This window comes from Spermophilus citellus, assembly GCF_964194105.1.
Source record: "Spermophilus citellus genome assembly, chromosome: 16".
NCBI classification, from domain to species: Eukaryota; Metazoa; Chordata; class Mammalia; order Rodentia; family Sciuridae; genus Spermophilus; species Spermophilus citellus.
In genome coordinates this window covers 71,149,388-71,173,585 of record NC_138196.1, presented here as the reverse complement: position 1 = coordinate 71,173,585, position 24,198 = coordinate 71,149,388, and the positions used below count along the sequence as shown (strand labels likewise).

Here is a 24,198-nt window from a genome sequence, read left to right as displayed (position 1 = left end):
AATCAGGGTGGAGTTTTCCAGGTTTAGACTGGACAGATGAGAAAATTAAGGCCTGTCCTAGCCGAAATTCCTGAATTCTAAGTATAAATGGAAGACTCTGAGATTCCAAACAGAAAAGGAAGGGATAAGAAAGGGAAAATAAGAATCAGAGCAGCATTGGCCTTCTGTAAAATTGGAAGCTAGATGAAATAGAATAGCATCTCCAGACTATATGTGACATGAGTAGCAAGGATTGCAAGCACAAGTTCCATATGCAATTCTGTACCTGTCAGAGAAAATGAAAGATTTGAGAAGATTGAAGAGCACATTACCCACCTGAAGCAAATACTTGAGAAAGAGAAAATAATAAGGGATTAGAGTGGAGATGTCAGAATGGAAAAAAGAAAGCAAACAGATGAGCAGGAAACATGGACACAATTAAATCTAGAAGAATAAAGGAATAGGAGAGACAGGGAATGTGTAATGTAAGTACAAAATAAGTCTTTTGAAACAAAGTGCATAATAGAAGATAATTTTAGTAAGACTGCAGAACAAATGTACTAAACAGCTTTGGCAAACTTTAGGATTAATGAGGAAGAGGGAGATGGGTCGAAAATGTCTTTCAAAATCTATTTAGAAATGTGCAAGGAATAAAGAAATAGAGCATTTTTATGGGAGAGATTCTTATAAGTTTTCATCATATAAGATTAAGCACTGAACAGGATGAAGAATATTTTAAAATGATAACACATAGTTCTGAGGAAAGTAATAATTATAAACCCAAATGCACCAAACAACATAGTAACTAAAGTGTAAAACAAGTGCTGTTCAAAACACAAGGAGAACTTGATGGGGGCAGAAAAGACGGTGGAATGAGATGGACATCATTACCCTAAGTACACGAATGTAAACACAAATGGTGTGACTCTGTGTATAACCAGAGACATGAAAAATTATGCTGTAATTGTGTAATGTGAATTGAATTGCTTTCTGCTGTCATATAACAAATTAGAATGCATAAAATTTTTAGAAAAGACACAAGGAGAACTTGAAATCCACAGTAGACATGATCAGTATACTTGTATCAAGGGGTGAACTGGCAAAAAAAGAAATGCAAGGACATAGTAGAATTGAGTCAGTAAAGTTGAATATAAACATTCATCCCTCAAATAATAAGCTTTTAGCATACCCATGGAACGTTAAGAAAAAGTTAACATGTAGATACCTGTAATAAATTTGGGGGAAATACCTTTTATAGATCACATTCTCTGGTCACAAGCCCATAAACTTAGAACTCTATAATGGTAAATAACTAAAATTTTAAGTGCCTTAAATGTGAGAACCACATTTCTTGATACTATTAAGATTAAAGGAGAGATTTAAAAAGTTAAAACTACAGACTATCTAGAAAGCAATAAAAAACTGCTTTTTATTTCCAAACCATTACACACTATGACTCATACTCAAAGAAAAAACATAACCTTAAATTCTTTCTTAAAGAAATATGAAGAACAAAGGAGCTAAATAGTCATCTTAAGAAAGTCAGACAACAACAACTAAAAAGTAGAGAAGAGGAATTAAGATAAAAGCCCAGTTCATTGACCTAGAATAGCACAAAGGGCACACATACATTTTTAGGTTACTTGCTCTGCAAACTGAAATATCAGCTGTTAGCAGATGAGCACGTGTGGAAATGGAGGCAGCATACTAATTCTCTAAAGGTCACTTTGACCCTGGTCCGTTTCTTCCCTTCCCATTATTTATCTGCCTCAGATTCCTGTCTAGAAACTAAGTGGTCACATTGGGCAGTGGACCAGACAGGCAGGGGCAGGGTTTTTTTTCATGGCGTCATCCTGAGACTGGAGCAGATTTTGTAATCATGCACCTTGTCTTCAAACTCCAGCTCTAATAAAAATTCCCCTGGAAGAAGAGTCATGGGTCTTGGGAATGCTAAATCACTAGGGCAGGGGGGTAAGGGGCAGGGACCCCTTTTTAAAAGAACAAGAAAGACTTGAAATCATAACTAGATCGTAATTGTGTGAATTAGCAGCAATTATGTAAGAACAGAGAACATGTAAACCTCCTGTACTTATTATTGTATTTTCCTTTTCTCGTTTATCTTATCTTTCTAGAAGACTGGCAGTGTCAACAGCAGTTTGCGACTTCTGAGGCATAACAAAATAAGACTTGTGGGAATCCCAATGTGGAAACATTGTCATGTAGTGTTATAAGTTTGGGTAATCTTTATTTTGCTACTGGTATTTGCTTTGTATTTTAAACGGAAAACCTTTGCCTTCCAGGACTGCCTCTGACACTGATCATTAATGTAATAAAAATAAAACTTCAGTTTGAATTAGCAACCTTAGTACATTTGAATTGCTTGATTTGTGTATGATATAGAGATCATGACATATAGAGAGATTTTAATTGTTTTTCTGAAATTTTGTGAAACCAGTAAGAGAATAATCTTCCCTTAGGCTTTTCCTATGAATTAAAGGGGGGTCATGGGTGTGTGAGTGTGTTTTCTTTATAGGAGAAATGCAAGTTTATTCAACATTTTTTATAAGATATGGGAGGAGGGGCCTTGAACTCTGGATGTCAGTCTCCTGTAACAATTCATAGCATATGCAATATATAGGTAGTAACAAACTTGTTTTAAATTCTAATTCTACTAATTGGAGTTTTCTGGGTTTTTTATTGATTTTTATTATTTTTTGTAAATACACAACAGTGGAATGCATTACAATTCTTATTACACATATAGAGCACAATTTTTGGAGTTTTCTGTTGTTGATATTTTAAGGGATTCCACACTGACCCTTTTTAAATTCTATGAATTATGCATTTGATGTCCAGAAATAAAATTGCATTTGTGTATGTCACCTGCCTTCTTAGGTAATGTTGACTTTTCAGAAAAAAAAAAAAAGTATGGCAATTGAGCTAAGCTTTCTCTTGTTTATTAAATTGATTTTTTACTTTCAACAGAAGAGCTGGATCATGTCATTTTTATTTTACTTACTTTTCATTTTTCTTCTGGTAATATTAAGCTCCAGAAAAGAAAGCAGCAGGAAAATGTAGTGTCTTTTAGAGCAAAGAACACAGTGGCTATGTTTCCACTTTCCTTTATAATTGTGTTGATGGATTTCTTCCCACTTTTGCATTTATCCATCTAAACTCAAAGCCAGTTCACAGTAACTATCAAATCTAGCCTCATTTCACATGACTTTAAAATGCAGGTGATAGATAGCCCTTCCTTACCTCTCTGCCTCAATTATCATATTTCAGAATTTTTTTTAATGCCTCTTAGGTACTCATTGGTAGCAAATGTTTGGAACATTGTGATACCCTTTGACTTTTATGAAGTTGCAAATTCTTACTCATCGTTCATTTCACTTTTTTTCATGCACTTTTATGGACTTTAAAATTTTTTACCATTAGGTTTTAAAAAGAGAATCTCATCTCACACTCTTGTCTTTGCTTTCTCTGTGCCTATCTGTAGGATGAATATAAGCCAGAAAAGGCCTTGTCCGAGGAGGACTTGAAAAATGCCGTGAGTGTGCACCACGCCCTGGCATCCAAGGCCATCGACTACGAGAAGAAGCCCAACGTCTTTAAGCTAAAAACTGCCGACTGGAGGGTCTTGCTGTTTCAAACTCAGTATGTGTTGTTGGTTTGGTTCTTACTTGGTTTGGGGTTTGGTTTGGTTTGGTTTGGTTTGGTTTGGTTTGGTTTGGGTTTGGATTTTTTTAGGGTACCAGGGATTGAACTCAGGGGCACTCAACCACTGAGCCACATCCCTAGCCCTGTTTTGTATTTTATTTAGAGACAGGTTCTCACTGAGTTGCTTAGCAGCTCGCCATTGCTAAGGCTGCTTTGCACTTGAGATCCTCGTACCTCATCCTCCCAAGCCACTGGGATTACAGGCATGAGCCACCACACCTGACTTCGTTTTGGTTTTCAGTTTGCTTACCACTGCTTTATGCTAAGGAATAGAATCAGGTTCTGTAGGAGAAATTTGTTGAGTTGTAGTCAAATGTCATGAACTGGTTTCGTTAGGGAAGACAGCTGCCTAAGAAAATTAACACAAAAACATAGAACCCTGAGTTCTAGTTTTTTGTGCACTATAAAGTAGCCCTGTGTCTTTTAGTAAGCTCTTTGCCCTCTCTAGAGCTCAGTGTCCTCATTAATAAGATGTGAGAGTTTTAGTAGACAAGTTCTCTCATAACATGAGTAAAGTAGTCCAAGATTCAAATCACCATTTCCTAGCTTGAGGCACATAATTTTTTAACCTCTGTGAACCTTGGTGTGTAGCTGCTGTGGGTAATCATGTTTGTCTCAGTGGGTCCTGGTGGGGATTCGATAAGTGTATTAAGTGAATCCCGGGTTGCCTGGTGTGGAGAAACTGCTCTATAAGCGAACATCTTCATCCTGTTCCCTTGTTTCGTTTTCCTTCGGAATGCAAATCATATTTGTGCATAAGGAAATGAGAGGGCCAGTGACAGACTTGAGATTAGTAGCAGAGCATTCCACTTGAAGAATCCTGGACTTGTGAAGTGAGGAACTTTGGGTTTTCAGAATGGAGCTTCTAGAGCAGGACAGGGTTAATGATTCGTGGATTGAGCCTAACTCTAGAATCACCTTCAACATCATATTATCAGCTGACCCAAACTAAATTCAAGTTTGACATCAAGATAGTACAAGTATCTATCTCTATGCCTGATCAAGGCAAGGTAAGATCAGAAAAAAAGAGAAATGAGAGCAAGAGCTAGACCTCTGGAGGCTTATGGTCATTGAACTTGTGAAGGAGTAAAATTGCTGACATGAGGTTCTGTGTGAAAACAAGTGACACAGGGTTTTTGAATTTGGGACTAGGATATTCTACAAAGGGACTCATAACCAAATGTGTAATAACAGCTATTAGGTGGAAAGGATATTTTAAATTCTTCTGTTCTCTAGTATTTTTTATATCTGATATAATACTTAAGGAGATCTAGTTACTCAGGTAGAACCCATGCAAAAATTCGTCAGTTGGAGAGATTCAACTACAAACACACATTGGCTGTACTGAGGAATTAATATGTAGCACAGTCTCAGGTTAGTGGGGTTCTTTTGGAGTAGTCAGTAAAGGAAATGATTAAATGATTATTTCACCTTTTTGTTGGACATATGCATGGCAGATAATCTTTTCTGTTTCGTGACCATTTCTTTCCCTCATTTATGAAGTCACAGATATTAATTGTTGTCAGTGAGGGGCTTTCTGGATATAATGGCATGTGAATTAAAAATATGATATCATGATTTCCACCTCCTCTCAGATGGACATTTTTTAGCATTTTTAAGCTCCACTTTATCTACCATAATTTTACTAAATGTACAGAATGGTGCAGCTGGCCCCACGGTCCAGTTTTACAACATTCCTTCGTTCCAGAGCAGTGCCCTATTTTGTAGTCACCCTGCATTCACATCTCCAGCCCCAGACATCCGATAATTCTACTTTTTGTCTCTGTACTATTGTTTCCTGGACTACTCATGTAAATGGAATCATACAACTTGTGATCTTTTATTTCTGCCTTCTTTCACTTCATGTTTTGGGGGTTCATCCATGCTGTGTATAACATGAATCAGTATTTCACCCTTTTGGTGAATACTGTTTATATAGATTTATCTCTCTTTGTTTTATCCACTCACTAGTTGATGGACACTTGGATTTGTTTCCCTTTTTGATTCTTGGGAATAAGGAAGTCATGAAAATTGATATTCTAATCTTTGTGTAGCTTTATGTTTTATTTATCTTGGGTACCAACAAAGTAGTGGAATTGCTGTGGTGTATGATAAATTTATAGTTAACTTTTGAAGAAACTACCAAACTTTTCCAAAGTGGGTATGCCCTTTTACATTCCCTTCATCGATGTATGCTTCAGTCAGATTTTAAAATAAAATTATGTGAGTAAAAGAGATGAATTAGATTTTTAATTAACTTTTGGCCTAGGCTAGTTTCCAGCAGAAAGTAGTTTAATGAATACATTTCTCTTTTTTTCCTTCTGTATCCTCAGGGCATAGTCATTGGCTTATCCTTTGATGACCATAGATAGGCTTCAGGGTTCCAGTGCCTTCCACTGCCTGGTGATTGCTGTTGAGACTGTTAACCTCCAATGGGGTTGTGTCAGTGATTAATTGTACCAAGAATAAATGATTTCATGTGCCATTTTATATCGGCAATAAGCAATGGGCAAGGTGTGATGCACTTAGACACAGGAATAGCCTGACATATTCATGGTTGTTTCTCATAGGAGTCCAGAGGAGATGCAGGGGTGGATAAGCAAAATCAACTGTGTTGCAGCTGTCTTTTCTGCACCACCGTTTCCAGCAGCCATTGGTTCTCAGAAGAAGTTTAGCCGCCCGCTTCTGCCTGCCACTACGACAAAATTATCTCAGGTAACTCATTTGATGTTGCTGTGCATGGAAAGAAGTCCTTTGTAATTTTGCTAATATTTGTATATGAATAATGCTGTCCATTATTGGAAAGCAGATGGAAGACCTTGCCCCATGTTGTATAAATGGGGCAAAATGTAATATACCAGTATATTTTACATTTCAGTTATACTTTCCTGGTTTGTTTTTTTGTTTTTGTTTTTAACTGGCTAAAACTGAGGTGATGTTGTGGCTTGTTAGCAAGCTTTTCATCCATTGATTATTAGTTCATTTAATTGAGCATTTACCATATTTGGTGCTAGAGATATAAAAACATTTTCAGGGATTCCCCTGTTCACAGTAGAGCAGAAAAGGTCTTCCTTACCCCTTAGAAGAGGTGAGTGGAATATTTGCATTTTCTAAGCTAATCAAGACAAAGTGCATCAGAGCTCTGTTCCACATGTATTTACATAAAATTCTCTTAATCTTTCTAAAAAAAAAAAAAAGAAAACATTTGTCAAATTTTGTCATCTTTTCATTAAAAACTCTGTTCTGAGGCTCTGCCAATTTTAACCCTCTCTGCAGTACCCCTGATGACATTGACCAGTCAAAGATTTTGGAGCTACTTTGATGTCTCTGTGGAGCTCTTATTGCTGTAACAATAGAAATCACTTAATCTGATTATGATCAATGAATGCTTTGGTATTAACTAGCTGTTGTTCCCCTCCTTCATAGCACAATTATCAATGACATTTATTTAGTAAATATTATGTCCCTACTGTATAGCAAAGATGGTTTTAGGCTGTGGATCTAGAAAGACAGATGAAACCCAGATCCTCTCCTGAAGGGTGGCAAATACAAATGAAGCACTTGATAGCTGCACAGGAAGGGTTAAGGCCATGTGGGCACAAGGCAGGACAGCTAGGGTGGCCTTGGAGGTGAAGAAGAGGTGTGATATATTCCATGAAGCTTAAAGGATGAGAAATAGGTGAGGTGTGGGATGAGATAACAGGGTGATCCGGCAGAGGAACAGAGGCCCAGAGGAGAGAGACTGGGGTGCAGGAGCCACACCAAGTTACCTAACATGACCTGAGCGGTCTTGAGAAAAAGTCAGAAGTGGACCCTGTGGAGGTAGGCAAAATCATGAAAGGCTTGTCTTAGGCCATTCTGCCATAACAGAGTACCCCTGACTGGGGAATCTATAAAGAAAATTGATTTACCTCCTTACAGTTCTAGTGGCTGGGAAGTCGGATATCAAGCCTTCTTGCAGAGTCTTAACGTCACCGAGGGCATGACTTGGTGAGGGGCATGAGCAGGAGAAAGTCGAGCACCTCCGCCTCAGGTTTAGAGCAGACTGCTCCCATGATAACTAACCCACTCTCCACAGGGGGTGGCCCCTCATGGCCTAATCACCTCTGAAAGGTCCCACCTCCAATACTGTCTGGAAGGTAAACTTCAATATGAGTTTTAGGGGGGACTTTCAAACCATTCCAGGCCTATTTGTCATGTGCATGATTTTGGAAGCTTCAGTGGTTCCTGGGTGTCTTTAGGACAGTAGTTTTTAAGCAGAAAAGTGATATAATCATATTTGCACTTTAAAAATTATTCCATTGCCATATGATAAAAGCATTAGAAGAAGATACTATGAGAAGCAGAAAGGCCCCTCAAGGACCATCTAGTAACCTAGAAGAGAAATAGCTAAGTTAGTTATCAAAGAAATGGGTAGAGTGGAAGTTCATGAGAGTACAGAACAGATGTCTCACGGCTAAAGTGGAGGAAGAAGGGCGTCGCCCAGGACTGAAGTATCTGACCTGGCTCGAGGAACCTCGCCTCACCAGCTCCTGCTTTCCTCCCTGTTGTTTCTTTCAGAGTCTTTTCCGAATCCTTTTCTTCTTTCTTTCTGTAAGTGATGTAGCCCTTAGGCTCAGAAGCAGACTGAGATACCTGAGAAACAACTTCTAAGAAAAGTTATTTAAGTTAAAATAACCAAACATGGAGGATGTTATGCTAAGAAGGAGAAGATTAGGTAAAATAAAGACAAAACCTAGCTGATAGTAGATTGCAGTGAGGTCCTTGGGTAAACTTGGCAAGAGCGGTTTTGGTGGACTGATGGAAACAGACCATACTGGCCGTCTTTGAGGGAGGGACGGAAGACAGTGAGTAGGTGAAGGAAGGGAACATGCGCTAGTCTTGCCATAAATTACAAAAATCAGAAAGACTAGTAGTAAAAAGAGAGACACATGGCTTCTGGAAAAAGACTCTGTGTTTTCCACCCTCATTCATAATTAGCATTAACATGTACTGGTTGGTTATTACATAAGCATTATTATGACTGTATAGTTCCCATGTGACCCAAAACACAGTTTTGAGAGTAGAAAGGACCAAGCCAGCTCAACTCACAGGACAGAAAGGCATTTAGTTTTCAAAGATAATAGTTACAGCATTCTAAGAGAAAGGAGGCAGCTTTTACTGGTAACCAGAAAGAATGCTGGCCAATTTCTCCATCTGTCCAACTGAAGTACAAACCCAAAAGGCAAATCCTTTCCCAGCTTTAAATCTGGGTACTCAGCAACATATCACATAAACAGTCACAAGCAGAGCACATGAATAGCAAACAATATTCTATGAAGTTAGGAGGAGAAAATGTGAAGCAAAAAAAATGTCTTCAGATGTTGAGTTTTGTTCATTCACTTCACTGTGAGACTTTGCAATAGTGATCATTTTTAATAGATCATTTTTAATAAATCTCACAATTTATTCTATGAAAACAGCAGGAGAGGAAGTGACTGAGGTTAAGAGGGGCTTTAGTAAGTGTGTCACTCACATTGTGGAGCTCTGAGCAACATCAGAGTTCTTCCTTGTTCTTCTCTCACTATAGAATGTACTGTTTTATTTTCTTCCTATTTTTCAAAAGGCCCGCTGTCCTATTTGTATATGAGCTGTCTCCCAGTAAGACACATGCATGTGGAAATGTGTTCATCTCTATGTGTGCTTCTGCCAGGAAAAGAGGCAGCAAGCACCTTTTTTAGAGCAGACTCTTTTTTTTTAAACCAGTGTTTTACAAAAAATAGAATGCATAATCTTAAAAATATTTTTCTTCATTTTGGATGTGCATCCACAGAGATACAAAGGTAGGGGGAGCACATGTTTAGTGATCAATGATTGAATTTTAGGTAGGAAAGCAATAGCAAAGAGAAGCATTCACCATTGTTACCTCAGACAAGACAGCTGTGCTGTTTAGGGACTTAACTTCTAGAGAAAGGGATGTGATGAGTATCTCCCTTCCACCACCAGTTAAATCACCAAGCTTCCATCTGGAAAAGAGGAGGTTCTAGAATATGTTTAAGATTTAAGGTTTCCATATCATTTCTTCACCCAGGTCATCATTTCATGTACTAACAATTTTTTTTTAAAGATGTTTCACCTCTGAGAGTAACAGGACAGTATGGGAAGCACAGTGTAAAACCACGCATGTGGTGATTAGCAGTGCTAAAGAGAGGTGAGTTGGCACGCAGCTGGTGCAGGGGAGTGGTGTGCCCTCCACATCAGTGGACACTCTTGCAGATGTCTGTGCAGAGTCCCAGAACACCTCCAGCGCATCCTGAAGCAAGCGTCCCTCCTCTCTCCATCGCTTCACAAACTGTTCTCTTCTTCAGCCTGGTCACCCTCACTCTCCGCACTGTTGATGTTTTGGCCCAGATAATTCTTTATTGTGTGAGGCTGTCGTATGAACTGCAGGGTGTTTAGTAGTGTCCCCAGCCTCTACCCAGTAGATGGCAACTGCATCTCCACTAATTTTAATTACCAGAAACGTCTCCAGGCCTTGCCAAATGTCCTCTGAGATCAAAGCTACCCACTCCCACCGAAAACCACTGCATTGACCCAGTGGTCCTGCATCTGTGAGACTGGCCACCTTTCCTTTCTCCATGCCCCCACAGGCTGGCCATGATTCCCCCAAATGCCAGGGCCTCTTGGGTAGTTTCCATTTATAAAATATATGTTACAGCACTGTGAGTACCCTGCTGGGTGGGTGGCTGGGTGGGGGACAGTGTTCAGGAAAAAAATCCAACTTTCAATTAAAAGATTGTTTGGTTCTTTGAAGACATGTTGTTCATCACCCTGTCATTTATGAGCTTCTCTTTAATTTATTCTTGTCTGCTATCCAAAACATATTAGCCTCAGTTATTAAAATTTATTATTGTCAGTGCAGTGTGGTTCTTCCTGAACAATTCCGCTGTGTAGGAGTCACCTTCTCTGGTTGTTTTTCATAGCAGTGTTGCCAAAGCACATTTTTTTTCTTCTTCTGTTGAGGGTGGAGAAACTAATCTGAAAACTTAGGATTTTTTTTTTCTACTTCTGGAAACACAGAATTATGATTGGCCCCCTCTGGGATGTATTCAGGGCCACTTTTATACCCACCAAAACAGTCATTTTCAAGCTGGAGCAATCACAAGAATTATCTAGGGTCAGTATAATATCCTGCCAGGTGGTTCAGATGCAGCCTGATGCCTGGAAATTTGATGTTTCTCTCTCATATGCTCCAGATGACTGACCAGCAGACGGTGCAGATCACACTGAGGCACACGACACAGTCAGTTTCTGCCTCCCTTAGGTCTGTGCTGCTCCTCTGGACACTGGTACCTCATGAAGTCACCTTCCTGATGGATACAGAGTTCCAATTTCTTTGAACTCCAGCTGTTCTCTTGCAAAAGTTTGAACCAATGAATAAGCACTCAGTATTAACTCTTTGGGTGCAGCTCAAAAGAGAACACTGTTCAGAAACAAAGTGGGTCCTGTGCTCGCCCCTCACAGGGAAGTAACCCCACCCCTCCTCCTGTCCTGTGCTGGACCTCAGGTAGTGCTAAGGACAAGAGCAGGGTCAGGCTTTGGGAGCCTGTGCTCTTACAGTTGCCTTCCTCATTGGCCAGAACCATACCCCTGCACCCCAACCAGTGTCACACCTCATCATCAAGCCCTGTCCCTTTACCTCTTAAATATCTTTCGCATCCTCCCCAGCATTCCTTACCTCAAGCTTTTGTCATCTTAGACCTATGTCACTGGGTTTCTTTTAATCAATCATTTTATTAATACTAAGTATTTGAGCGATATGTATTTTTAAATAAAATATACCACATGTCCCAGATAGTAGCATTTCACAGTGCTTAGATTTTAAAAAATAATTAAAAAACTGTTCCCAGTGCCTAAGAACTCCATTTAAAAACTTACAGAACTTGTAAGCAAATTCAACACAGTTATGGGATACAATAGTTTTTATAAAAATTTAAAATTGTATCTCAATACTGATTTTTAAAACTCTCTCCATTGGGTCATTTTGGCAAGCTGCACACGCCCCACTTCATAAAACTCTGGCCAGGACTATTTGTCTAGCCACCTGAGGTCCGTCTCCCTCCACTCAGTTTCTGCCTCCCTTAGACTGCGCTGCTCCTCTGGATACTTGTACCTCATGAAGTCACCTTCCTGAGGTGCTCTCCTCCAGCCCACCCTTCCCAGTGTTGACTAAAACAGGTCCAACTATGGCACTTTCCTTAATGTACTCGCTAGTGCCAGTAAGATACAGTCCAGGCTCCTTGGCATGACCTTACATGGTGACCACACTATTCCCGAGTAGCTAGATTTCTTATTCATTTCTTAGAGTCTGTGTTTAATATACATTAAACATTCAGTAAAACAGTTAGTTGAATCATGTGGACGTGTGTTTAAGGACACCGTATTTAAGGTCTTTAAAGTGCATTAAACCTGAAATGATTAAAGAAAATCCTTAGTGATGGTGTTTTCAGCAATCTCTCTCTCAAATGGACTCATTGGCAAATGTTCTTTATTCTAAAATCCTTACCTCTTGGGTTTAATAGAGCTCAAGCATTACAGATTTTACTTGTAATTTGCACTGCCTTCTAAATCATCTTTCTCCTTGAAAACATAGAAGAAATAATATGAGCACCCTCTTTTTAATCCATGTATTCAGCTACTGTTTACTGAGGGCTAGGTCCAGTGAGCTTTGTAGAAATGGGTACGACAGTGGTCTCAGCTCCCAGTGTAGAAGCATAAGGTCTTTGTTAGTGCCATGTACTGTTGTCTCTGCTGAGTTCCTTACTAGACATTGGAAGATTAAAGGAAAAGGGAAAATGATCCTCCTTATTTTGCCTTCTTGGAGTTTGTACTCAGTCAAGGAGGTAAAATTCACACTTAGGTCAGAGTGAGTTGTGTGGCAAATAGGTGGCATACACATTCAATGCTGTAGTAACTGGAAAGAGATTGCAAGATCTGGAGCATGCAGGGTGCATAAGACCTGCGTGCAACCCACGAGCTGGAGAGCTGTGGCAGGAGGCATGGGGGATGAGGGATCTGAGGAGCTCTGAGGGTGCTGAGCTCAGCACCAGCACACTGAGAAGCAGAAGGGTTTGAAGCTTGGGTGTGTGTTTAAGAAAGGGTCCCCAAGTGAATTTAAGATTAGAAGTTGGGAGGATGAACTCCTGCTGTGTCGGTGGCCTGGAGCAGGTGCTTGAGTTCTCTGGATCTCTGTTTCATTCTAAAGGGCAGTGGCCAGGGTCTCCTTAGGAGGCTTCCAATTCCTCGGACTCTGTGTAAAAGAAGGTTCAAAGGTAGGTGTTTGTGGGATACAGTGTGACATGTGTCCATGGTGGGGCAGTTATGGTGGAGCAGTTAAGTCAAACTAATTAACATGTCTGTCAAGTCATGTACTGATTTTTTCTGATGAGAACATTTGAAACCTTTTAACAATTTTATATTTATTTATTTATTGGTATTGGGGATTGAACCCAGGGGTGCTTAACCACTAAGCTATATCCCCAACTCTCTTTATTTTTGTATTTTGACACAGGGTCTCACTATGTGGCTTAGGGCCTCACTAAGTTGCTGAGGCTGGCCTTCAACTTGTGATCCTCCTGCCTCAGTCTCCTGAGTCACTGGGATCATAGCCTGTGCCATCACACCCATCTCAGCAATTTTGAAATATATAACACGTTATTATTATTAACTGTAGTCACCATGATATACAAAAGAATTCTGGAACTCATTCTAATTGAAATTCTGTATTCTTTGACCAGTATCTCCCCAATCTCCTTGTCCCTCCATCTTTTGTCACCACCATTCTGCTTTCTACAGCTAAAAGCTTGATTTTTTCTTATGTATTTCATATGAGTGAGATGGTATGGCATTTGTCTTTCCGTACCTAGCTTCCTTCACCTTACATAATTTCCTCCAGGTTCATCCATGATGTAGGCCAGAATTTCCTTCTTTTTAAAGGCTAAGTAGTACTCCATTTGGTATACATATCATATTTTCATTATCCACACATCTGTTGTGGGTCACTTAGGTTGTGTCCATATCTTAGCTATTGTGAATAATGTTTTAGTGACCACGGTGCACACATATCTCGTCTTCTTGGAATGTTTGTTCCCATTTAAAAATGAATCTTGTCATCTTTCTTTCACTCCATGTGTTCTTGCTACCTCTTCTGTTCATCTTTGCGCTAATGTTCTCTGCTTTTTAAAACTTTACTTTTTTTAATATTTATTTTTTGGTTGGACACAATATATTTATTTATTTATTTTTATGGGGTGCTGAGGATCAAACCCAGGGCCTCAACCCCAGCCCAAAACTTTACTTTTTTTAATATATATATATATATATATATATATATATATATATATATATAAAATCAATATTTTTTATGGCTTTAGACTTGAATTCTTTTTCTTATTTGGCTTTTAAGATGTGCACTATTACAGAAATCCCCAAGATATTATATGTGACTTTATAGTTTCTGGATATCTTCCAAAAAATTTACAAGGATGTTATATAATCTTAATTTGGCATTCATAATTATTAATTATCTGGTAGTTTTTTAAGTTATTCCCCTCATTTTGTAATAAAACTTTTATATTCTAAAATTATGTTGGTGTTATGTAAAACATGCTTATTGCCTCGTTTAATCGGTTCTTCATTTGCATTTATCTTTTTGTTTCTTATACATATAAAATTTATAATCAAGAATTTGGATAATTTACATGTGGAAGTGGGATAGTAAGCTGCCACCCAACTTTAGGAATGCAAGAGAATTCCAATATCTTTGTCTCAAGACTATTTTTAAAATTCTGCAAGAGGATTCAGTATCATATCTTTTTATGTCACTATTGCCAAGGATGTATAAATGGCACCCCTAGAATGGAAGTTCTTTGACATAGGACCAACCATATTACCTTGGCAGATGGAACCTATAATTATGCTGTTTAGGCAGCAGTCAGTCAATGAGTGCATTTTAATTGAATGATTAGTTCAGGTCAATGAAGTTGAAGGAAGTGAGAGACCCTCTGCTACTTTGGAGGGAGAAAGCATAGCACATTTTTTAGAATAGCATATGATAAATTTTAGAGAAGAAGTATTTCTTTGCAGTACTGCTTATCTCAAAAAAAGAAAGAAATTTGCAGACATACACCCGAGAGATGGGCACACAGGCAGTTATTGCTGAGTGGGCATACTTGAGAAGCCAAGTTATGTGGTGCCCAGGCTAGGCACTTAGCTGTTCATATAGTGACTTGCCTGTTCTGGTTTCTCTTTAAAGGTCTTGTCCCAGCTTGGTGACATTGCATTTCTTAGCAAGCTCTGAAGCCATTTGGTTTTGTAATCAGAGGCATGGTTGGGGAGGCCCAGTTAGGATGGCCTGGGTTGCCATCCTGGGAAGAATTACACCAACACTGGAATTGGAGTTGGGAGGATGTGCCTCCTGCTGAGGCACCTTAGTCTGTTCTGATAAATGAAAGTTAGTCACCATAAGGGATTTTTAAAGGCACTCTACACATTTTTTTAATTGATTTCTTCTCTGTGCACTAAATGGCTCAATAATTTCCTGCCAGGAGGAACAACTGAAATCTCATGAAGGCAAGCTGAAGCAGATCTCCACTGAGCTGGCTGAGCACCGCTCCTATCCCCCTGACAAGAAAGTCAAAGCCAAGGAGGTCGACGAGTACAAGCTGAAAGATCACTATCTGGAGTTTGAGGTATGCTGCACCGGATGCTAACAAATGATTCTGTTACACAGATTGGTCTGTGGCAGGAAAGGTTTTTAAGTTACCATGACTGTGAGGCGCTCGCCCCAAGCCTGGCTCTAACCTGGGAGCTCGGTACTAACACCAGTACCTAAGGCGGTCCTGGTCCTGATGGCTATTTGTGTTTGGGATTCCACTTACGTGCCAAACTAACATCAGAGAGTGGCTGCCATTTTATAGGTTTAACAGCAAACAGCATGCCCACTTGGAATTGTGTAAATGCTGTGATGTCAAAAAAAAACTGCAGAGGACTTGTAAGGGTGCACAGCTGCTCTCTGTGTCCGTGGGTCTCTTGCTGCATAGTTTTGAGTCCAAGAAAAGTATAGCAGAGGAAATGAGTGACAGGGTGATGGGAAGCACCAGCTTTTCCCCGCATATTCTTGTCATCAGGCGACACCAGGGTATTGTTCCTGTACTACTCACCACCCTTCAGAAGAGGATTCTGGCTTGCCGCACACTGGTGTACGACAGCAAGTGTGGTTATTAGGAAGAATGGTGAGGATCCACGTGATGTGACGCAGAAAGGCAGAAAAATTAAAAGCAAGCTGAAAGCAATATAGTTCCAAATGGTTCCTTTGGCCAAGTTTTCTCCCAAATTAGTGTTAGAATCCTCCATTTCATCACCTCAGCCACCATCGTTAGATACTTAAGGTATCTTTGTACCCCCTCCCTGGCCAAAAAAAAAATGTTACAAATATTTTTTTCATTGGATGTGCTGAATCCATTTGTGGCTCTTCATGTTTATTGCAAGTCTAGACCCTTTATTTCCTTCTTCCTTCTCCTTCAGTCCCATCTGACCATCCTCTTTTCTTCTCCCTAAATACACCTGTATACCTCCACTCATCTACTCCTTCTACCTCGAATGCTCTTTCTATCATCTTCTGCAAGTCCTGCTCCTCTTTCAAGGAGCAGCCCAGATCCTCCTAGCAAACCTGCTCTGGACCTCCAGCTGGGTTAATCTGCATAGCACTTGCCCCAATTTGCTTTGTGATAAAGTTATGTTGGCCTGTCTCTGTAGTGGATCCCACATCCCCCTAAATAAGACTTTGAGCTCTTAAAGGGCAGGGACCTCAGGTTCATTTTCAGCCTATGCCTTGTCCTTGCTTGTTTAATCAGACAGGATTTCATAGAAACCTTCCTGAGTTAAAAAAATATATATATTCTGTCATCAAGTGTGGCATTAGATCTAACAGATGGCACTTCCATCACAGATCCAAATGATAGTTTTCTCCGTGGTCAAGGAAGTCATCATTCTGTCAGATGACTATCCCAAGAGGAAAGAGGTAAAGGTATAAGTTTGCTGGCAAAAACTTTGGAAGCCTTGCAGCAAAAAAGACTTGACAAAAATATTAAAAAGAAAGAAAAAACAAAAAAACAAAGTAGTTCATCATTCCCCAGACTTGTTCATTCTTGGGAAATGAGAGTTCTCAAAAAGCAATCATTATTCTTCACACTTCTGGAGTATCTTTAAGCCATAGACCGTTTGGCTTCACACATTGTAATTAAATTTCCCAACACCTCCATCCCCTGCTTCCAGTACTCAGCACCTTGCTTTGAGCCCTTGACTCTGAAGGGAAGAGCCTGTCCTCAGAAGGCGGGGCAGCCATGAGATGATGGAGACATTGCTGCTGCTTGGTGCACACCACCCGCTTTTGGATCTTCTGTGGTGCCCTTTTTCTGGAAATGCAGCCCAGCAAGCTCCAACAGTTTTGTCTCCTGACCTGAAGTGAGACCCTGCTTTGTGGGATGACGTCCTGCTTTCATCAGATTGTGTCTCCAGGAGCATGAAGACTGCATTCCAGGCAGAGTCAGGCTCACACTCCTAGGCACAGCATGTCAGGCTGGTGTCCAGCTTCATTAACCTGTGTCGACCAGGAAGGTAGAAAGTGCTTCACTTTGTACAGATGTCATCTACAAAGGTTTTCATATCAGCGCTGCTCTTTAGAAAGCGAGTCATTGTTTTTCACTAAATGAAAACTGGAGTAATGTATCATGAAGAGACTACTTTTTATTTCAGCCACCAGAATTGTTCTCCTATGAGTGCTTGTGGCAGTCCTTATGTAGCATCCTTTGCTTTATAAGTGTCATACCAAGTGGTTGCTTCATTCCCCAAGTACAGGGAGACAGCTATTGGCCAGTGTGTGTGTGTGTTTTATGCAGAGCTGTATCCTCAGATCCTAGAGTATTGACTGAGCGCTTGATACAGACTGAGAGACTTAATGAAATTTTATCGTTATGTATAAAAGAAAATCACAAGAAATAATTCTCTGGGAATTACTTAGTATTAGTTATTTTTACAGGGCCAGAAGCTGCCATGAAAACAAGTCTGATAAGCAGGTGAGAACAGAGGGCAGTGTCTGAAGTTCAGGGGCCTCAGTGTGCAGTGACAGAGAAGACTAGGCCTGTCTGCATGTTCAGCAGTGAGGAATTGAAGCCTGGTTTAGCTCTCTAGCCTGTTGCTTAGTAGGTCATCATCAAGAGACTCCCCTGGTTTCAGGACAATTGTTTGTTGAGTCTTGATAATGAAAAACATTTTTATTTTGGTGCAATAGTAAGCTGTTAGTGATAACACCAGGGCTGTTCCTAAGTTATGCATTTCAGTGGTTTCTGTCCCAGGTTGCTTTGAGTACAGACAGTTCTTCATGCCGAGCCACATTCTCCAAACCCCCATTCACACTCAATCATTAGAAATTCCAGTAAATTCACAGGGTTAGGGCTATAAGAAGATGACATAGACTATAAGAGGACTACCGTGTTAACCTCATTTTTAGGTCTCATTTTTACCTAAAGCAGCAAATTTCACTCAGAATGGGCTGTGACTGACCAGATTGGCACTTTTCTCTTCTTTGACTATTAATTAGTGGAGGAGGGGTAGATGGTTGGTTTGTTTGTTTTAAATAAATTACCCGTAGTTGTGGCTGTTATTTTCTCAGATGAGTTCATTTGGAAGCTAATCTTACTTTGGAAAGACTTGTTAAGCATCACAGGTCTAAATTGAGAAACTCACTGTTAATCTCTCAAGTTTATGAAAATAAGTATAAGAACTGGCCTCATCTTTATAAAGTATTTCTACTTTATTTAGCTCCTATTTTACTTTTAAATGTTTTCATCATCATCATCATACTTCCGGTATATTAGGGAATGTGTGGTTTGTATCACAGGGGTTGTTTGTACCAGATTTAAAACTTACAAGACTCCAGGCAACCGAAACACAGTAGGTTGAACTGTGCTGAGAAGATCCTCAATGCCAACTGCACCATTAAAAGAAAATCCCCTTGATAGCACTATCCTTGGCCCCGATATTTGGGCTTTGTTTCTTCAGCTTTAAAAGCAATCATGATTAGAAAGGGAAAATGATGTTTATTCCAAGATATTTTTCACATGTTTGTAATAGAGTTGAGTAATCCTTCTGTTGAGCTAGACAGAGTAGAGGCCGGGAGAAGGGGTAGCAGGCCAAACCTATTAACATGACTGATCTACTAAAGAGGGACTCCTGAGGGTCAGGTTGACCCAGGGCTCCCAAGAGTCTTTGTAGAGCTCGCTAGAAAAGAGTGATCAACACAGTCCAGACGAGTCATAGGTGCCTAAGGTCCCTGTGTTTTCTGTGGCCAGCACAATGTTGTATCTGTTTTAATTCATTTAGAAAGATAAGCTGTCTTCTTCCCATTACTCCCTGTTACATCATATCCACAGCTTTCCACTTTGTGTTAATGGCCTGACCACTGAAGGCATTGAGTTTGTAAACCCTATTATGGAGGCTGCAGCCAGTTGTGTTAGTTGAATATTATTTGGATTTTTCCGCATAGGCTTTGGAGTTCGAATGGGTCTCATAAGTTCATGAATTGGAAACTTAACCCCTAATACAGCAGTGTTGGGAGGTGGTGCCTGATAAGTTGAACGTTCTCTTGCCCACTCTTGTTCTCTCATGCCCTCCATTATAGGATGATGCAGCATGAAGACCCTCCTCAGATGTCCAGACCATGTTCTTGGACATCCTAGCCTCTGGAACCACCAGCCAAACCATTCTTTGTTCTTTATACTCAGTCTCAGTTTTTCTGTTGTAACCACATAAAACGGACTTGAAAATTGTTACTGAAAAGTGCAACTATTTCTATAACATCTGAAAATGTGGAAGTGGATTTGGAACTGGGTACCAGGCAGAGGCTGGAACAGGTTTTTTTTTCCCTCCCCTCCCTTCCTCCTTCCCCCGATCCCCTTCCTCTAACCTATTGGTCTTCCTTCTATTAATTTCTTTTTAATGGTAGCATTATTAGTTAGACATAAAAGTTGAATTCATTGTGATATATTCATCCATGCACATAACATAGTTTCGTCGATTTCATTCTACAGTTCATCCCCTTTCCCATCCCTCCTTCCTCCCTTCAATCTCCTCCTTCTTTTCCACTGTTCTCCCTTCTGTTTTCATGACATTCCCCCCACCCCTGCTTTCTTTAATTCCCTTTTTCCCCCTAGCTTATGCAAATGAGAAGAAACATTTGACCCTTGACTTTCAGAGTCTGGCTTATTTCACTTAAACTGATGTTCTCATCCATTTACTTGCAAATGACATGATTTTATTCTTCTATTTTGGGCTGAGCAAAACACTGTTGCATACATATATATATATACCACATTTTCTTTATTCATTTGTCTAATGATGTACAATCTTGGTTAATTCCATGATTTGACTATGGTGAATTATGCTGTTATAAGCTCTGGTATGCATGTATTGCTATAATATGCTGATTTTAGTTCTTTTTGATAAATATTGAGGAGTAGCATTGGTGAGTTCATTCCTAGTCTTTTGATGAATCTCCATACTGCCTTCCAAAGTGGTAACTAATTTGCAGTCCAACAAAATGTATAAGTATACATTTTTTCCCCGTGTCCTCATCAGCATTTATTGTTATTTGTTTTTTTTTTTTTCTTTTCTTTTTTAAAAGTACCAGGAATTGAACCTAGGAACACTTAACCACTAACCCACATCCCCATCCCTTTTTACTCTGTGCTTTGAGACAGGGCCTCGCTAAGTTGCTTAGGGCCTAGCTAAGTTGCTGAGGCTGGCTTTGAACTTGTGATCCTCCTGCCACAGCCTCCCAAGTGTTATTTGTTGACTGGCATTCTAATTGGAGTGAAATGAAATCTCAGTTAGGATTTGATCTGTATTTCCCTGATTGCTAAGGATGTTAAACATTTTTTCATACATTTTTGGCCATTTACATTTCTTCTTTTGAGGATTGTCTGTTCGTTTGCCCATTTATTGATTGGGTTATTTGTTTGGTGCTGTTTATTGGGTTCTTTCTATATTCTGGATGTACCTGTTGGAAGAATAACTGGCAAATATTTTTTCCCACTCCGTAGGCTCTCTCTTTACATTTTTGTTTCTTTGCTGTGCAGGAGCTTTTCAATTTGAAACTATCTCCCTTATTGATTCTTGGTTTTATTTCTTAAGCTTTTGAAGTCGTATTTTAAGGAAGTTGGTGTTTATGCCAATATGTTGGAGTGTTGACCCTTTGTTTTCTTCTAGCAGTTGCAGTGTTTCTGGTCTAATTCCTAAATGTTTGATCCACTTTGAGTTGGTTTTTGTTCAGAGAGAGAGAGAGAGGACTCTAGCCTCATTCTTCTACATACGATATTCAGTTTTCTCAGCACCTTGTTGAAAAGGCTATCTTTTCTCGGTTGTATGTTTTTGCCACCTTTGTCAAGGATCAGATAACTGTATCTATGTGGATTTGTCTCTATCTTCTCATTAGTTAGTTCCACTGGTCTCCATGTCTGTTTTGATACTAAGACCATGCTGGTTTTGTTATTATAACTCTGTAGTATAATTGTAAGATCAGGTATTATGAGGCCACCAACATTGCCCTTCTTGCTCAATATTGCTTTGGCCACTCTGGGTCTTCATTCTTCCATATGAATTTTAGGACTGTTTTTCTATTTCTGTGAAGAATGTCTTTGATATTTTGATGGGGCTCACGTTGAATCTGTATCTTGTTTTGGGTAATATGGACATTTGACAATATTAAGGGGGGCTGAAACAGTTTTGAATACTGGGGAAAGCTTTAATTGCCATAAACAGCACATTATGGGTGCTTCTGGTGCAGGTTCAGCAGAAGGAATTCATTGACAGGGAAAATCTAAGTCTTCTTAGAAATTACTCAAGTGGTTGTGGTCAGAATATTGGCAGAAATATGGACAGTAAAGACCGTTCTGATGAGTTTTTGGAAATGAAAAGCATAGTATTGGAGCCTGAAGTAAAGGCTGCCTCCACACAGAAGCAGAGATCTCAGTGGAATTGTCTGTATCCTAGGGCTTTGTGGAAGGTCAAATTTTAAGTGTGATGCGTCTCAGAGATCTGGTAGAAGAAATTTCTAACCAAAATATTGAAGGAGTTGTGTGTCTGCTTTTAACCACATATACAGTCAGATGAAAGAGGAAAGAAATTATTTAAAAAGACAGAATTTATAATTTAGAGAGAAGCAGCAGGGCAGAAAGATTTGTAAAATTTGCAGCCTGTTCATGTAAAGAGTGAAAAAGCTTTTTAGGAGAAGAAACCAGGTATAGCCAACCAACTACTTGCTAGAGATTACCATGGATGGAGCAGATCATCACTAAGACACCTGGAGAGAGAGAGACCCAGGTCACTTCAGTGATCTTCAAGGCTACCTTTCCCAACAGCCCCAGGCAGGACCTTGAGGGCAGTTTCCAGAGAGGTACCCAAGGGATGTCAGCATTTGTTGTCCTGCCCAGCTTTGGAACTCTGCTCCCCAAATTCCCAGGCTGTGCAGGGCAATAGCTACCCTCAGCCATCTTGGTCATGGTTCTAGGAGGCCCAGGAGCAACTTGACCCTCCACTTGGAAGGCCCAAGCCATAAAACCTTGGTAGTATGCACATGGTACTGATCCTGCAGTTATACAAGATGCAGGCACTACAGGGACCTAGCTTCCTCACCTAGATTCAAAGGATGTGGCAGACAGGTGGAAGCTCAGGCAGAGACTTGTCTCAGGGCAGAAGCCCCTGAATGGTTCCCACTAAGGCAGTGCCTCATGGAACCTGAAAGTGAGGCCATCACAGTTCCCTCTAAGCAATATTGGAGCCCCAAGCACAAAGCTGCCCTCAAGATCCCAGAATGTAAAGCTGTTGGCCTGTAGTGCCAGCCTGGGAGAACCTCAAGGAACTAACTATAGGAGACTAAAATCCATGGAGCTGCTGCCTAGGATAGGCCCAGCAAAGCTTTCCCAGTGTGCCCAGCATACAGAACATGGAGTTAAAAAAAAAAAAAAAGCTTCTGCAGCTTGAAGATCTAATGATTTTCCTATTGGGTATCACATTTACTTGAGAGCAGTCAGCCCTTTTATCTCATATGTTTCTCCCTTTTGGAAAGGGAATGTCTGTTTTCAACTCACTGCTGAAATCCTGCATTTGCCTCAGGGTTAATTGTGTCTGGAGTCCGGCTTAGATGAGACTCTGGACTTGGGACTTGACAGTTGATCCTGACTTTGGGGGATTACAGAGAGTCCTGATTTATGCTAGTTCAGTTTAGGATTTTTCGACCTAAGGATTCAGGAGAAAATGTACTCTGAATTTTGATTTTTTTTTCCCTCCTGGGCTAGTTATGTACACTGGTGATACTGGGAAGCAGCAGTGATCTGTAACTCCCTGTTAATCACACAATCATGAAAGTAAACAATCAATACTTGACAGTGTCCTATGTTGCTGGGCTGTGGTGATTGGCAGATTAGATGTATTAATTGCATTTATTTATTTATTTATTTTTATTTTTTAATTTTTTTATTATTAGTTGTTCAAAACATTACAAAGCTCTTGACATATCATATTTCATACATTTGATTCAAGCGGATTATGAACTCCCATTTTTACCCATATACATATTGCAGATTCACATCGGTTCCACATCCACTTTTTACATACTGCCATACTAGTCTGTTGTATTCTGCTGCCCTTCCTATCCTCTACTATCCCCCCTCCCCTCCCTTCCCCTCCCCTCCCATCTTCTCTCTCTACCCCATCTACTGTAATTCATTTCTCTCTCTCGTTTTTTTTTTCCCCTTTCCCCTCACTTCCTCTTGTATGTAATTTTGTATAACAATGAGGGTCTCCTTCCTTTACCATGCAATTTCCCTTCTCTCTCTCTTTCCCTCCCCCCTCTCGACCCTGTTTAATGGTGATCATCTTCTCATGCTCTTCCTCCCTATTCTGTTCTTAGTTGCTCTCCTTATATCAAAGATGACATTTGGCATTTGTTTTTTAGGGATTGGCTAGCTTCACTTAGCATAATCTGCTCTAGTGCCATCCATTTCCCTGCAAATTCCATGATTTTGTCATTTTTTAGTGCAGAGTAATACTCCATTGTGTATAAATGCCACATTTTTTTATCCATTCATCTATTGAAGGGCATCTAGGTTGGTTCCACAGTCTAGCTATTGTGAATTGTGCTGTTATGAACATCGATGTAGCAGTATCCCTATAGTACGCTCTTTTAAGGTCTTCAGGGAATAGTCCAAGAAGGGCAATAGCTGGGTCAAATGGTGGTTCCATTCCCAGCTTTCCCAGGAATCTCCAAACTGCTTTCCGAATTGGCCGCACCAATTTGCAGTCCCACCAGCAATGTACAAGTGTACCCTTTTCCCCACATCCAGGTGGATTAATGTTGTCATTGCAGGAGTGGGTTGATTATCATGAGAAAAGATCTGCTGTGAA

The 24,198-nt window shown here is 39.9% G+C and overlaps 1 protein-coding gene across 7 annotated transcripts in view; it reads left to right on the top strand.

Annotated features, from left to right (window-relative positions):
• Window positions 1-24,198, top strand: part of PSD3 (pleckstrin and Sec7 domain containing 3) — a gene marked incomplete at its 3' end in the record, with an annotated part of 568,898 nt that overhangs the window by 516,274 nt on the left and 28,426 nt on the right. For all 7 annotated transcript variants that reach the window (XM_081269548.1, XM_081269547.1, XM_081269545.1 and 4 more), the window contains 3 exons: window positions 3,479-3,636; window positions 6,270-6,414; window positions 15,285-15,428. In XM_081269548.1, coding sequence (XP_081125674.1) covers window positions 3,479-3,636; window positions 6,270-6,414; window positions 15,285-15,428 — 447 coding nt within the window. The remainder of the gene's footprint in view (window positions 1-3,478; window positions 3,637-6,269; window positions 6,415-15,284; window positions 15,429-24,198) is intronic.